The sequence below is a fragment of the Nilaparvata lugens genome, chromosome 11 (genome assembly GCF_014356525.2).
Source record: "Nilaparvata lugens isolate BPH chromosome 11, ASM1435652v1, whole genome shotgun sequence".
NCBI lineage: Eukaryota > Metazoa > Arthropoda > Insecta > Hemiptera > Delphacidae > Nilaparvata > Nilaparvata lugens.
The window spans coordinates 12961475-12976789 of NC_052514.1; the positions used below are offsets into that span (position 1 = coordinate 12961475).

Here is a 15315-nt window from a genome sequence, read left to right on the forward strand (position 1 = left end):
GACAACAATGCTCCTTGTATTGTGAAAAACACCTAATTTTCAACTTCAACCATCATCACCAACTACATAGTCTTCACATTGATATTTCACACAATGACATGAGTTCATGAGATTATGTTCTATGAGAATCACCCGTTGGATGCACTTCATTTCACCATTTCCTAGTGCAGAGGCGCGCTTAAGGACACCTGAAGGATTAAAATTTCAAACACTTATAACTTTTGACACAATGCTCAGATTTCATCGTACTACACTTCATTCTTCTCGGCTCTTCAAAGCGGTCTGTAATCCTGCATCATAAGTCAAATTCGGTCGAAAAGTGAAAAATTTATTGTTGAGTGTACTAAATCCCATATTCCAATACACAAAAATGGCCAATTTCTATATTCATTAAAATTGATTTTTTCTTCAAATTTCACTTCAAATTTTTGAAAAATGATAACTCAGTACTCATTGGAGATAGAGAGTTCCGAATAATCTCATTTTATTCAAAATTCCATAATCTAGAAAAAAAAGGCGAGAGCAAATTTTTCTGTTCGTATACGAGATTTGGCAGAAATAGCTGGAAACTGGAAAATGAGCCGAAAATACCAGGTTTTTGGGCCACCCTGTATCTAGCACAAGGAAATTTTGCATGAAGAAATTGGTTCTGAACTTCTCTTATGTACCCAAATAATATATTAAAAAATCAGAACTACAATATAAATTGCATGCACCAATGTATATAGTGACTGGACTATTATACGTGATTGCCGTGTTGCATACACAGTGCCTGAATTTCACGGCAAAGGACTACTATAGCCTTGACCGACAACTTGACCTTCTAACCTACCGCATTTGACCCTACTTCTTACCCTACGAACCTTAAAACCTACTATGTGTGATTCCAAGTAAGGGCCTAATATTTCCTTGAAGAGCAGAACTATTAAAAAAATGCAATGAAGAAGATTTTTAGTGCATAAAAATTACGAAAAGATACAGTTTTTTTTTCGAGAATCGTATTCTCATCATAATGATCAGTATTGCACCCGAGAGAATGGAATAAAGGTATTACATCCTACTTGTAAATATATTCTCTTTGATTACACGAATCAATAACCACGGCTATGCTGTACAAATTGATTTAGAATAATTGAAAAGGGAATCAAATCAACTGACTGTTAAAAATTTAATCTGGTCGATTTTCAAAATCAACATTTCAAGATTTAAGAGTACTTTTTGCTAATAAGGGTGAAGCCCACATAAGCTCCAGGTTAAAGCTTATTTGGTAATAAGACGGATGATTATGGGAGATGAGTGGACCTACAGCTTCAGGTGTGTTCCGAACCACCGGGAAGAAATTTTTGAACTCATAAATAATATTTACAGGAGTCGGCTCTACAAGGGTGAGAAGTGTTAACTCTTCCAGAGGGAGTAGCAGGCGCACAAATTTGAACTAATCTGAATGGATTAATAAATGAAATGTTTTTGAAATTGAAGTTTCTTTCCATGACGAAACACTATATAATAACTTTGTTGAAGTACTGTCAAAAGAAATGTTTTTGTCATAAAAATACATTGGCATTAGAGAAAGTCTGACCTAATACTAGGTTTACAAGTTAGTCAAGATGATATGCATAGGCCTATGAAAAGTTATTTAAGTCGCGTGGCCGGGAACTAGACGTTTGCATGGCGAGCATGATAGAGGCCTTAGCCAAGACTGGAAGTTGATTCAAGCCCTGCAAGAGACATTCACGACCAAGTAACATACGATATTTTTTGCTCCACAATTGGTAAATAATATGTAGATGAGTAAACAACAACAAATGACTGAATATGTAAGTTTACATGTTTCAACATAGCCGTATTCAAAAGAACAGAAAGTTGAGAGTAGGAACAGTTGATTAGACCTCTATCATAAACACTACCAGATTCCAAAATATTTTAAATTAGAGTATTAATTGTGCCCGACGAGAGGGACCCTAGTCCTTACAGTTTTTTTTTTGTCGTGATACAGTTTACCTGCTTATGATATTGGCAATCGATAAGAGACACCTCCGTAAACAAAGCCGTGTTGCATGTGACGTTAGCACAGGTAGTGCTCCTACACTAATAGAAACACTTGCTGATATAGATCACCTGAAATCAACGAGTTTTCATTGGTGTAGGAGCACTACCTGTGCTGAAGTCACAAGAATGCACTACGGCTTTGTTTAAGGAAGTAGTGCCTCTTATCGATTGTCAATATCATCTGCAGGTAGCGCACAACAAGAAAACTGTAAGGACTAGGGTCCCTCTCTTCGTGCACAATTAATACTCCCATTTGAAATATTTGGAAACTGGAAGTGATCGGAGAGTGATAACTTTCGAGACGGGTATCGCGACTGCGACCTTGACAATATTCCGGGCTCAAATTGAGATCAGCTGTTTTTATTTACACTGTTTGTGAAACCTTATTGAATCTTTCTAACCTAGAGGCTGTCTGGCAATTGTACGCTTTCTGTGCAGTGTAGCGAAAACAGTATTACTAGTAGTTCTGTGAACAGTAGACCTCGCGCAGTTATAAACCACAGCCTCCTCTTATACTGTCCATCAGAGTAAATCCTGTCTGTATGTCGTGTCGGAGAGATATCGGTGTGAAAACGACTAATGGCTGTTGAGGTTGGTGTATCAAAAATGCTAACATCAAAAGCTAATCTCCTTCAAGATATACTGACAACAGGTCAGCCCGAGTTCAAAGCAGAGAAAGGTTAAGAGACAATACTATGTGTTATTTTAGTTATTAATGTATGCGTTATTGCATGCAATGAATAGTTCATTTAGGCCCGTCGTAAAGTAGACCCACGCTAATCCTGAAAAGCAAACCACGCCGTGGAATGTTTTGTAAATCATTGCTATAGAATCATTCATAATCGATTAGCTGACAAGTGGATTATTCATTGCATGTATTACACAGATGTCTGGAGAAGCTTAGCAATGGTTTACAAGACATCCCACGCCATGAGATGTTTTGTGAACCATTGCTATAGAATTATTCATAATCAATCAGCTGAAAAGTGGATTATTCATAATCAATCAGCTGACAAGTGGATTATTCATTGCATGTATTTCAAGAAGGAAGTACATTTTCATCCATGAAAATGTATTGCTGCGTTTCGCCATAAATGCGGAACATAAATATAAACAAAAATACAAACATAAAGAGAAATACAAAACCGTCGACTTAGACCTTACTTCGCCCGGTCAACAATACAAGTCCATCGATGGCTTACCAATGAAACCAACAGAGTCAACCGCGGCTTCCCTATAGGTTCAGAGGTACAGATTTATTTAGAAATAAATTGATCTTGAATCATAAATAACTTAACTTACTTGATAAATGAATAAGAGAGGATGAGAAAATGCTAATAAATGGCACTCACCTGATAGAATACGACAGGCAGAGTGGTCAGAGCTGATAGGGCCCAAACGAGGGCGATAGAAATGGCGACCCTTCGCCTGTCGCCCCCTGTGCCCCCCTCGCTGCCGTGATGCCCCCCTCGCACGATGGTCGAGTAACGGTCCACCGCGATCACGGTGATCGTGCCCACCGATACCATTATGTTGGTGCCCTGTGCCAGGGGCACCAGTTTACACAGGGCGACGCCCAGGCTCCAACGCCGTCTGCAACCACAACACAGATTGGTTGGAACACGAATTACTACCTATATAAGTTGGTTTTAGTGAGGTCCACACTTAGTGGACTGGTCTAGTGAATTGGTCTACGTGAAGTCTTTGAGGTCTACATGAATAATAGTGAGGTTCACACTCATATAGTAAGGTCCACATTATAATGGCAGTGTACGATTGACAATACTGTTGCTGTCCTTTTCTATCATACAACAAAACAGATAGCACTATCTCTCTCGCGCTTTGCAATGTTGTCTATTTGCCAGAATATTCTATATGTACTTTTGACAGTGACTGTACAAAACTGACCAAACAATTCTCAGCCGCCATCTTTTTCTTCATTCTATCAAAATACTTGAGTACACAAGTTTTATAATAAATCTAAAATGTATTTTTGAAACAATGAAATAATTTTTAAACATCACCTTATGAGAAACACAAATTAAAATACCTGAAATGACATTTTAGAAGTTGATAACTATAACCATCCTAGACTTCATCCGTGCTTGAGTTAGCCTACCCGTATAGGTTAGACCTACTCGTACCGGTATAAATAATATTGAAATGTGATTTCAGAATCAATCCATTGAAATTGCTTATTTTTTAAATAGGATGTCTATTATTTTTAAAGGAAATTGGAATAGAATACCTACCAAATAACTAAATTTCTGTTGTTTTGAAATTCAGATTGTTGTATCACAGCTTTTTAAATTAGCCGCCATTTCAGATTTGTATAAAAAATAAAAATCTGATCTCACTCATGAAAGCAAGTTTTTGAATCAAATTATAAAATAGTTATTTGTGCAACTAGTGCGCAAAGTGACAGTCTGCTGCACCGAAAGAAACGTTTACGCCCAAGCCGTAGGCGAGGGCGGAATGGTTTCTTGAGTGCAGCAGAGGAACTTTGCGCACGTTTTTCACATTAAATTTTTCCTACAGCTACTATTGAATATGAAAAGTGGGTAATTATGGGTAAAATTGCCTGATCTTATTACTAATAAAAACCTTAATTCAAAAAGCCTTCATTCATTTACTACTTCATTATTCAAATTAAATAAATTAAGGTTTTTATTGATAATAAAATTACACAGAAAAAATTTCAGGGAATTTTACCCATAATTACCCACTTTTCATATTCAATGGTAACCGTAGGAAAAATTCAATGTGGAATACGTGAAAGACGTTTCTGATTCTAGAATGAATAAAAATGAAGGTAACCCGTTAGAAAAGTTGAAACTCAACCCATTAGAATAGTGTTGCAACCATTTATTCCTGAGAATTCATTCAGGTTGTTAGATTCACTTTAATCTGTCAAATAATCAAACAATCAAAGTTTTTATTATATTTCTATCAATATTTTTTATCGATTATTTATTCCTCTCCAAAATTGAAATACGTGAGACTTGTGAATGAAAAGTTTTGGGTTCGAATCCAACCAGAGTCATTTTCTTCTGTGAGAATTTTCAACTTTAACGAATATTATCAACATAATTTTGATATAATAATACATGATTATCCAATGTTGTCAATCAATCCTCCAATTGTAAATTATTAGAGTTGTCAAGAATTTAAAAGAATAATATTTCTAATTCCCAGCATGTAAATAAAAAACTAGAATTCGATTTCCACAAAGCTCGAAACCACAATTTGTGTTTTTCACAGACTCTTACAGAGCGCGGATAACACCTGCTCGTGAATGAATATAAACACAGTTAAGGCTGGAGCACATGAGGCGTTTTTTTTCAGACGAGTCGGCACGGCACAACAGAACAGGAAGCTCTCCGATTGGCTGATTTTTGATACGCCAACTCAATCATCCAATTGGAGAGATTCCTGTCCTGTCATGCCGTGCTGTATAAAAAAAAACTGAAAAAAGAACCCTGTTTCGGTCCTAAAGGTGCGTACAGATATACGCGCCGCAAACATGAGCATAATCAGCTGATTATATCTGTATTTTCACAGAAACGGTAAGATACAGATATAAAAAGCTTGGCATCAGCTGATTAAAAGTGAATTGCTCATGTTCGCGGCGCGTAAATCCTTACGCACCAATAGAGATCATTTCGATTGTGCATGAGATTTCCAGAATTCTCTATTAATTTAAATCTTTGGTATAACCTGAATAATTCTAGACTGTATTTTTGTAAATTATGTTTGGAAAAGTAATGGTCTGTTGATTCTATCACTGTGTATTTTTGTCTTGGATTGCGATTATTGAATAAATAAATGAAAATTGAAAGACACTTCACAACAACAAGTATGTAACAATAAATTACCTGACAATAGCAATCAAAGTGAACGGCATACAGACGGCACAGAGAGTCATGTCAGAGACAGCGAGGTTGGCCACATATAGGTTGCGCGCCGTCCTCAGCCTAGGGCGCCCTGCCACCACCAAACCTACGGCCAGGTTGGCAAGCAGACCTACGGCCATCAGAGCGCCGTAAACGGTGACAAGCACCATCTCAGTGTGGGAGTCCAGGTTGCGGTCTGAGCCCATGCTCTCCAGCAGCACTCCGTAGGCCTCCTGTAGGCTGAAGTTCACTGTGCCGTTCAGCTCCATGACGGGGTGGAATGTGGGTTGGTGCAGAGGCTAGCATCGCCTATCACCAAGGGACCAGCGGTTGGTGCTTGCTGCGATTCTGTAACAGAAGATTAGGTTGAATTAGATAAGCATTTCTGTGAAACAAGATCAGCTTGAATTGGACAAAAGATTCTGTAACTGATAATATATAAATTCAAGTTTATATATTACAACCCTGATTAAGCTGATTTACGACTCACACTGGCGAACAAGGAATCTTCCTTTTGCCGGTGTTTTTGCCTCACCTACTGTACTTATGCATGTGAACATAAATTGAATCTTCATTTGATAACTATTATTTATAATATAAAGAATATAATTTCGTCATTATATCTAATTAAATAAATGTATGTATCTTGGTTTAAGTGCAGTAGCATATACTTATATTTATTTTTTGTAAAGCTTTTTTGTATTGTTTCTGGCAAATAAAATTCATTCATTCATTCATTCATTCATTCATTCAAGATAATTACATTAAATGATATTAGAAACATAGACTGAACAAACAGAATCGTATAGCTCAAATTGTACAGCCAATCGTACGGCTTGAATAATATATGATTGAAACTTGGCGAGAATTGGTAATTGTTGAGTAATCTTAGTCCGGATTCTTAAAATTATCTAAATTATAATTGAAGGTTATGACGTTTTTCTATCCTATTTCCCTAAGGATAAGTACATATCACATTTGCACCTAAGCACTTACGGATAAGCACATGTGGATAAGGAAGGGTCTCAGTTCCTCACGATCTTAGTTCATCATGTGCCTATATCGAACATTCCGTCAGAAACTGTAACTAGTGGGGAGATGAGCTGAAAATTGTCCCTATGACATCTCACCTGGGGAGGGATTATCAAGTATGGATACGAAGGTTTTGTCTCTGTTCTATCTCGATGGAAATACGAAATTTCGATTTATTTTTGATCTGTCAGCTAAGGGAATTGAGGATATGGTCAGAAAATTTAATCAAATTGACCGGTTCAGTTTGTCGAATTTCACGGCATCACGGCACAACATGGCATGGGAAGGTGTTTTGTCAATGCGGATTGAACGTACACATTTATAATGATTTAAAAATATCATCTCTAAGATATCTTCGATTATGTTTTGAAATTTATTTTTGTTTGAGATTTTTTGATTTTTTTTATGTATATTGTATTGTGTTGATTTGAATAAAATTGATTGATTGTTTGACGCACTCAAGCAACCTTGTGCGAAGGTTATTGACATTCACACTAAGTGTGAATGCATCAAAACGCTGCATCGCGAGTCTTTTCTCAAATTTGCTGTGGATTTTTTGGAGAAGGTTGTTGAAGATTATATTGTAAATAATATCCCCACAGAAAGTGATCACATACAGAGAGATAAAGTGATCTCGACGTCCATACAAAATATCTCTTGGATCTCGGAAATTGCGTGTTTGGGAAATAGCCGTCGAAGAACCGTCTGTTGAATCTTCGGATGTATGACAGGTCTTCTTCTTCTTCTTCTTCTTCTTCTTCTTCTTCTTCTTTTTTCTTTTTTTCTTCTTCTTCTTCTTCTTCTTCTTCTTCTTCTTCTTCTTCTTCTTATTGTGCCTGTCCACTACGAACGTGGGTGATCAACATGGCGATTTTCACTTTATCCACAGCAATACGAAATGTTTCTATGGAGCTTTTCCCACACCAGGATCGGATGTTGTTTATCCAAGAAACTTTTCTTCTACCTGGGTATGACAGGTAGCCCCATCTTATTTGAAAAATATTTTTTGGTAAACAGGATTAAGATCCAATTGAGTTTGAATAAAGTTTTCCAACATGTTAACATAGAGCAGAGTATTCACTGTAACTGAACACTCATTTTCGTCCTGAAAGAATTATGGTCCTGAAATAGCCCCTGATGAGATTGTACACCGCACGTGATTTCAGCACTGTGAAACGGCTTTTCATGTATTCTCCGTGGATTTTCTGGTGCTCCATACCTAAATGAAAAGGCATGCGCTACAAGATGGCGGAAGTGAGACTCCTTCAACATAATAACGATAAACTAATCAGTTTTTGCAGTGTTTCCAAATCGGCCGATTCACTGCCACAACCGTTATTTAAGATTTTGGTGAGCAGCTTGTGTTGCAAGTTGATGAGATATCTCGGAGTTTATTTTGTCTTATAGGTGCGTACAGAGTAATGCGCAACGAACAAGCGCATTTCACATTCATTAGCTAATTCTATGCTCTGTCTTACTATTTCTGTACAAATACAGATATAATAAGAATAGCATCATCCAATGAAAAGTGAAATGCACATGTTCATGGCGCATAAGTCTTTACGCAGCTTGAGATGATGTCAACATGCAAGGTGGATAGATTATCTAATTCTATCTACCTTGGCTCACTAAGGTTACTTGGGCAACTGCCTGACGGGAGGGATGATGAATGATGAATCTGAGGTATTATATGATGAACACTCAGTTTTAGGTTAATTCAGAAACACCGGGGAGTAATTTCGAAAATCATCAGAGACGCCTCGCCCAGTCATATTCCATACAACTTATTGTTGTGTTTATTTGAAACTAAACGGTGAATATGAGACATACATATGCAAACGAAATGCACACAAATCAAAATCAAATTGCTTTTTCCAGAGATGTTTGGCAAACAATGTTATCGCTTGGACTAATCAAAAGTCAATAGCAATATGAGTAGGGGTAGGCTGTATCATGGGTGCAATAATTTCAAATCTATTTTGAACATATTATATATTCATGATAGTGTGTCAGTATTTATTCTATGAACTCCTTATGGATGTGTTTCTAAGAATTTCTCTATGATGATCTTTATGAACATCAAGGAAAATTCACATTCATGTGTAGAAGAGCTAAGATATCAAATTCCTCACTGTTATATTCTCATATATTCCCCAATATTTTCCATGTCACTCCTTGTTATTGGAAAATACAAATTTCCAGACAATTTTCATCTCATATTATTCAAACAGGGAAAATGTACGCTACGAGTAGCATGTATTATCTATCAAGTTGCATACATTTTGCAACAGAGCGTGAAGTACCGTCATATTTGCTTTCAAAAAGTAGGATATCGTGGAAATGTCTCATATGTTTCGACAACACGCAAAATAGCCTACTACTCCTGTCATTCGTAAAATGCCCAAATAACATCCAAAAGATGATATTTATTGGTCCATCTGTATACATCACTTGCACTTCAACGATTTTCAAACTCGAAACTAATTTATTTTGCTTATCAATCCAAGAACCATACATCGATTAACGAGAATTAATTAAGTAGATGAACCTTTTCTACTATCTGAAAATACTTCATATACATTTGTTGATAGAATTTAATCACTCTGATGGAAGGAATTCAAGACTTGAGCTGCGTTTACACCAAAGTTATCAACAAACAACTTTTTTCTTCCGGTCCTTATAAATTCGAACTGATTGAAAGGATTTCGAAAACACATGTTCAAACTGTTTTTCCCGTCCTTATAAATTCAAACAATCCAAGTTTTTAAGTAATGTTCAATATAATAGAATTTATAAGGATGGGGAATAGTACTTTACGTAACAAGTCCGGTAACGATAATTTACCGCATAAGTATGGTTGTTTCTGCCCGAAACGTAGTTGAGGGCAGAATTATCATACGAATGCGGTAAATATGTTACCGTACAAGTTACGTACAATATTTTTTGTCATACTTTTCTCAGAAAGAATAATATTGCTGAGAAACAGTAACCATTACCTTACCTGCTGCTTTTCGAGTACTGCATTCTATAAACATGACCTAGCCCATAGCTCCTAGGTCATAACAGACCCATCCAGCTCAAATAGAATAATAAAGACTAATGTTGAAAAATGTCAGATGAGTTCTTATAACTTGAAACTTATTAGATGAGTTCTAATAACTCATATATATGAATAGATATATTATACTTATTATTATTTTATTATAGGCTATTTCTTGTACTGTTACTCATTCCCCACACACAGATCCGTCTATGTGGGGAAAATATTCACAAATTTGTTTTAGATATGTTGTTTATGTAATTGTTTCTTATGCTTTGTGCTTTGTATCACATTTATTTTTTTATTCTTTTGAGCAAACGTGAGCAAAATTATTTATTTCAAGGCGCTGAATCCAAATCTGAAATTAGAATTCTTCTACCTCCATTTTAAAGTGATTTAGGTTTTTGAAAAAAAAATAATAATTATATTTTAGTTATTCTATTAGCTACTTAGATACAGTATTATTAACTCTCTTCTTCTCACTAAAGTTCTCAACAATAAGAAGTTTAAATTATTGTTACCAATATAACAACTGAAGACTAAAACGCTAGGACTATTATAGCTATTTGAATCAATTTCAATGTTCCAATTTCGAAACTGGGAAACATACTCGACTGTAAAGAAAACCATATGATCTCTTTACAGTATAGTATGCTGTAATGAAAATCACATGTTTTCTTGCTCTGCAAACAGCTGTTTACCGGCTTGATTTGATGCATGGAAAACAGCTGCAATTCAGTAAATATGACAAAAAAACATTTTGTTGACAACTTTGGTGTGAGCGCAGCTTTATACATGTTACTTTTATCGAGAATCTTATTTTCAAATTTTAATGAAACCCACTTCCCACTTCCTTCAAAGAGAGATGTATAGCTGTGAATCACCGATAAATCAAATCAATTACACGCAAATGCTTCTTCATTCGGAATTCGAAAAGGAAATGAAGTAGCGCTGATACAAATAAATACACAATGAAGGGAAAACTCTTGAAATTCAGATGTGTAGGATTTTAAAAATGCATGAGGTTATGACGTCATGATAATACACCTCAAAGTATTGTATTCTGGGGAATAAACTATATTTCCTGATAGAATTGTTGTCAGAGCAGCTGTCACTTTCATTTCAGCTCAATACAAATCACTGTCATTGTGATGAATATTACAATGGTTTTCCTCACAATTATGACGTGCATGTCGCTGGCCCGGCCACATTCGAATTTCACCAAACAAACAATGCCAAGATTTACTACCTATTTTCTACTATTTTCTACCTCCAATAACCGATTTTGTACCTCAAAGATAGCAGAGATATTGAATAAACTAAAGTGCCGGGCCAGGGACATGTTAGCCCGGCCATCTCTGAATTTCACCAAACAAACTATGCCAAGATTTACTACTTATTTTCTACTATTTTCTACCTCCAATAACAGATTTTCCACCTCAAGGATAACAGAGATATGAGCAAAAATATAGAAAGGTCAATGACCTCTCAGCCCGGCCATCTTTGAATTTGACCAAACCAAATATGCCAAGATTTACTACCTATTTTCTACTATTTACTACCTCAAACCAAACTGAAATCTAACCATTCATAACGGAGATATTGGCGAAAATATGTGTAGGTCACGTGCATGTCGCTGGCCCGGCCACATTCGAATTTAACCAAACAAACTATGCCAAGATTTACTACCTATTTTCTACTATTTTCTACCTCAAACCAAACTAAAATCGAATCACGCATAATGGAGATATTGGCTAAAATATGTATAGGTCACGTGCATGTCGCTGGCCCGGCCACATTTGAATTTCACCAAACAAACTATGCCAATATTTACTAAATATTTTCTACTATTTTCTACCTCCAATAACCGATTTTCTACCTCAACCCAAACGGAGTTATAGGGATTGTAAGTTTTCACCCACCCCCCTCGCCTATCACCACACACGAAAACTCGTTTCTAGTCTTGCCATGATTGAATTTCTGAAAAACTAAATGAGCCAATATGTAGTACACAAGCTCTGCTATCATATTCCACACAGAACGGAATCGATAGCTCATCACTAGACAAAGTTATTGAGTGTTTAAAGATTACCCCTCCCCCTCTAACAGCATGTCTCTGGCCCGGCCACATTCGAATTTAAACAAACCAACTATGCCAAGATTTTCTACCTATTTTCTACTATTTTCTACCTCCAATAAAAGATTTTCTACCTCAACCCAAAGGGAATTATAGGGGATTGTAAGTTTTCACCCACCCCCCTCGCCTATCACCACACACGAAAAAACGTTTCTAGTCTTGCCATGATTGAATTTCTGAAAAACTAAATGAGCCAATATGTAGTACACAAGCTCTGCTATCATATTCCACAAAGAACGGAATCGATAGCTCATCACTAGACAAAGTTGTGAACGATTAGTTTCGATTGTATGAAGGTATTTTAAATATTAATTTGTGCATCTTATGAACGAATAGTTTGCAATTTTCATCCATTGCAAATTAGGATGATTTTGCTTATCTTTCTGTTTGCAAAATGTGAACGATTAGTTTCGATTGTATAAAGGTAATCAGATATTAATTTGTGTATCTTATATGTTCACATAGTTTGCGATTTTCATCCATTGCAAATAAAGATGTTTTTTCTATTCTCCTTTCTGTTTGCAGAATGTGAACAATTAGTTGTGATTTTATAAAGGTATTTCAAATATTAATTAGTGTATCATATGTTCAATTATAGTTATTGATGAAATAAAGGTACGTCTTGCAATGCATTTTTTATGTAATAAGTTGTTTTATGTTTATTTCCCAACATTATTATTTGTTATATGGTATTTCATCAGAAACAATTCAAAACATAGTTCAATACATGCTTATTTTTAAAATCACCACTACCAATTATCCCAAGTTTCCCTACCAATATTCAAGGCACTGTTCCAGGGTACGAAATTAATCTACAAATAATTTTGAAACTGTCTGAGATTCCTTGGTTGAGATAGTAGTGTGAGTAACAAATTGGCGGCTGAGTAAGAAACAGTGGATTTTAGGACAGTTTGAAAATATTACTAGAAACGTGTTTTCGTGTGTGGTGATAGGCGAGGGGGGTGGGTGAAAACTTACAATCCCCTATAATTCCCTTTGGGCTGAGGTAGATAATCTTTTATTGGAGGTAGAAAATATTAGAAAATAGGTAGAAAATCTTGGCATAGTTGGTTTGTTTAAATTCGAATGTGGCCGGGCCAGTGACATGCTGTTATGAGGGGGGGGGGTAATCTTTAAACACTCAATAACTTTGTCTAGTGATGAGCTATCGATTCCGTTCTTCGTGGAATATGATACCAGAGCTTGTGTACTACATATTGGCTCATTTAGTTTTTCAGAAATTCAATCATGACAAGGCTAGAAACGTTTTTTCGTGTGTGGTGATAGGCGAGGGGGGTGGGTGAAAACTTACAATCCTCTATAATTCCCTTTGGGTTGAGGTAGAAAATCTTTCATTGGAGGTAGAAAATAGTAGAAAATATTTAGTAAATATTAGCATAGTTTGTTTGGTGAAATTCAAATGTGGCCGGGCCAGCGACATGCACGTGACCTATACATATTTTAGCCAATATCTCCATTATGCGTGATTCGATTTTAGTTTGGTTTGAGGTAGAAAATAGTAGAAAATAGGTAGTAAATCTTGGCATAGTTTGTTTGGTTAAATTCGAATGTGGCCGGGCCAGCGACATGCACGTGACCTACACATATTTTCGCCAATATCTCCGTTATGAATGGTTAGATTTCAGTTTGGTTTGAGGTAGAAAATAGTAGAAAATAGGTAGTAAATCTTGGCATATTTGGTTTGGTCAAATTCAAAGATGGCCGGGCTGAGAGGTCATTGACCTTTCTATATTTTTGCTCATATCTCTGTTATCCTTGAGGTAGAAAATCTGTTATTGGAGGTAGAAAATAGTAGAAAATAAGTAGTAAATCTTGGCATAGTTTGTTTGGTGAAATTCAGAGATGGCCGGGCTAACATGTCCCTGGCCCGGCACTTTAGTTTATTCAATATCTCTGCTATCTTTGAGGTAGAAAATCGGTTATTGGAGGTAGAAAATAGTAGAAAATAGGTAGTAAATCTTGGCATAGTTTGTTTGGTGAGATTCGAATGTGGCCGGGCCAGCGACATGCACGTACAATTATGAGTTTTATATGGATGTACTTTTCAACTCTCACTTTCCTCAATGGACACATCTCCCGTCAGGTTTCTGTTATTGGTTTCGTTCATTCATTGTCTCTCCAATCAAGGCTTCCATTCATATACCCATGCTTTTCTCGTTTGAAAATCACATAGGAAATATTATGAATGTCATGGAAAACATCAACAAGAATTATCTTCACATCTCGATTGAAACTGTTCTTCATTGAATTATCTCATTGAATTAAGAATGAATGAATGAATATTTGCTTTTATTTTTACATTATTTTCTAGATAATATTATACAAGAAGAAATATATAGTTATAACAAGCATTAAATACTTGGTCAACGACCGTCAGGGCGAGGTTTGTCATGAGTAGATTCCGTACAAAATTAAACATTTTTACCCTTTGAAGTGTTCATTCAACAATATTCACAACCCACCATCCATTGAACTCCGAAATCAAGTAGTGTCTGTATATTTTCCATGCACCAACACAGTATTCACCTATCTTTAGCCATTCATCTCCGTTTAGGTAGTTGTTCAGCTCTTCTCGTGACAATGCTGCCCGGCCAAAGTGTTGCCATCTGAACTCGACGAGTATTGGACATGTTCCAACGAAATGCGTGACATCCTCCTCCTCCTCCTTCCTATTGCACAATGAGCAGAGTCTGTTCCATTTAAATGAGTACTTATTGAGTCGTCCATTTCTTGCTTTGAAGAACCACTTGATGAATTGAAAGCTGGAATTTTTAGAAATGTGATTTTCATTCCAGTGATTGAGCTCTCGACGAATGGTTTACTGCTGGCTCATTACAAAATTATCTCATTGTAAACTTGTTTAAATTTTTCTTTACCACATGAAATTTAGACTTCAATATATAAGGAGATCATACATTAATTCATTCATTCTTCGACTAAACGTGTATTCTGTCCAATTTGCATGATCAGATGGATGGCTTGAAATGGAATTGCGAATGTATAGTTTCATGAGCATAAATTGGAAAGTGTGTGCCAAAATAGTTGTTAAATTGATATGAATAATATACTTGGGTTGATTGCCTATAGGATTGGATATCAATCCTCAATGTTATTTGCTACCAGGTACCAGCTGCAAGAAGCTT

The 15315-nt window shown here is 36.1% G+C and overlaps 1 protein-coding gene across 1 annotated transcript in view; it reads right to left on the reverse strand.

The window, feature by feature from the left end:
* Nucleotides 1–15315, reverse strand: part of LOC111056188 (neuropeptide F receptor) — an 81751-nt gene that overhangs the window by 15861 nt on the left and 50575 nt on the right. Inside the window, exons 2-3 of the mRNA XM_039437613.1 lie at nt 5925–6290; nt 3402–3642 (exon numbers count right to left, since the gene is read on the reverse strand). Of these exons, the coding sequence (XP_039293547.1) occupies nt 3402–3642; nt 5925–6211 (528 nt within the window). The 5' untranslated portion in view covers nt 6212–6290. The remainder of the gene's footprint in view (nt 1–3401; nt 3643–5924; nt 6291–15315) is intronic.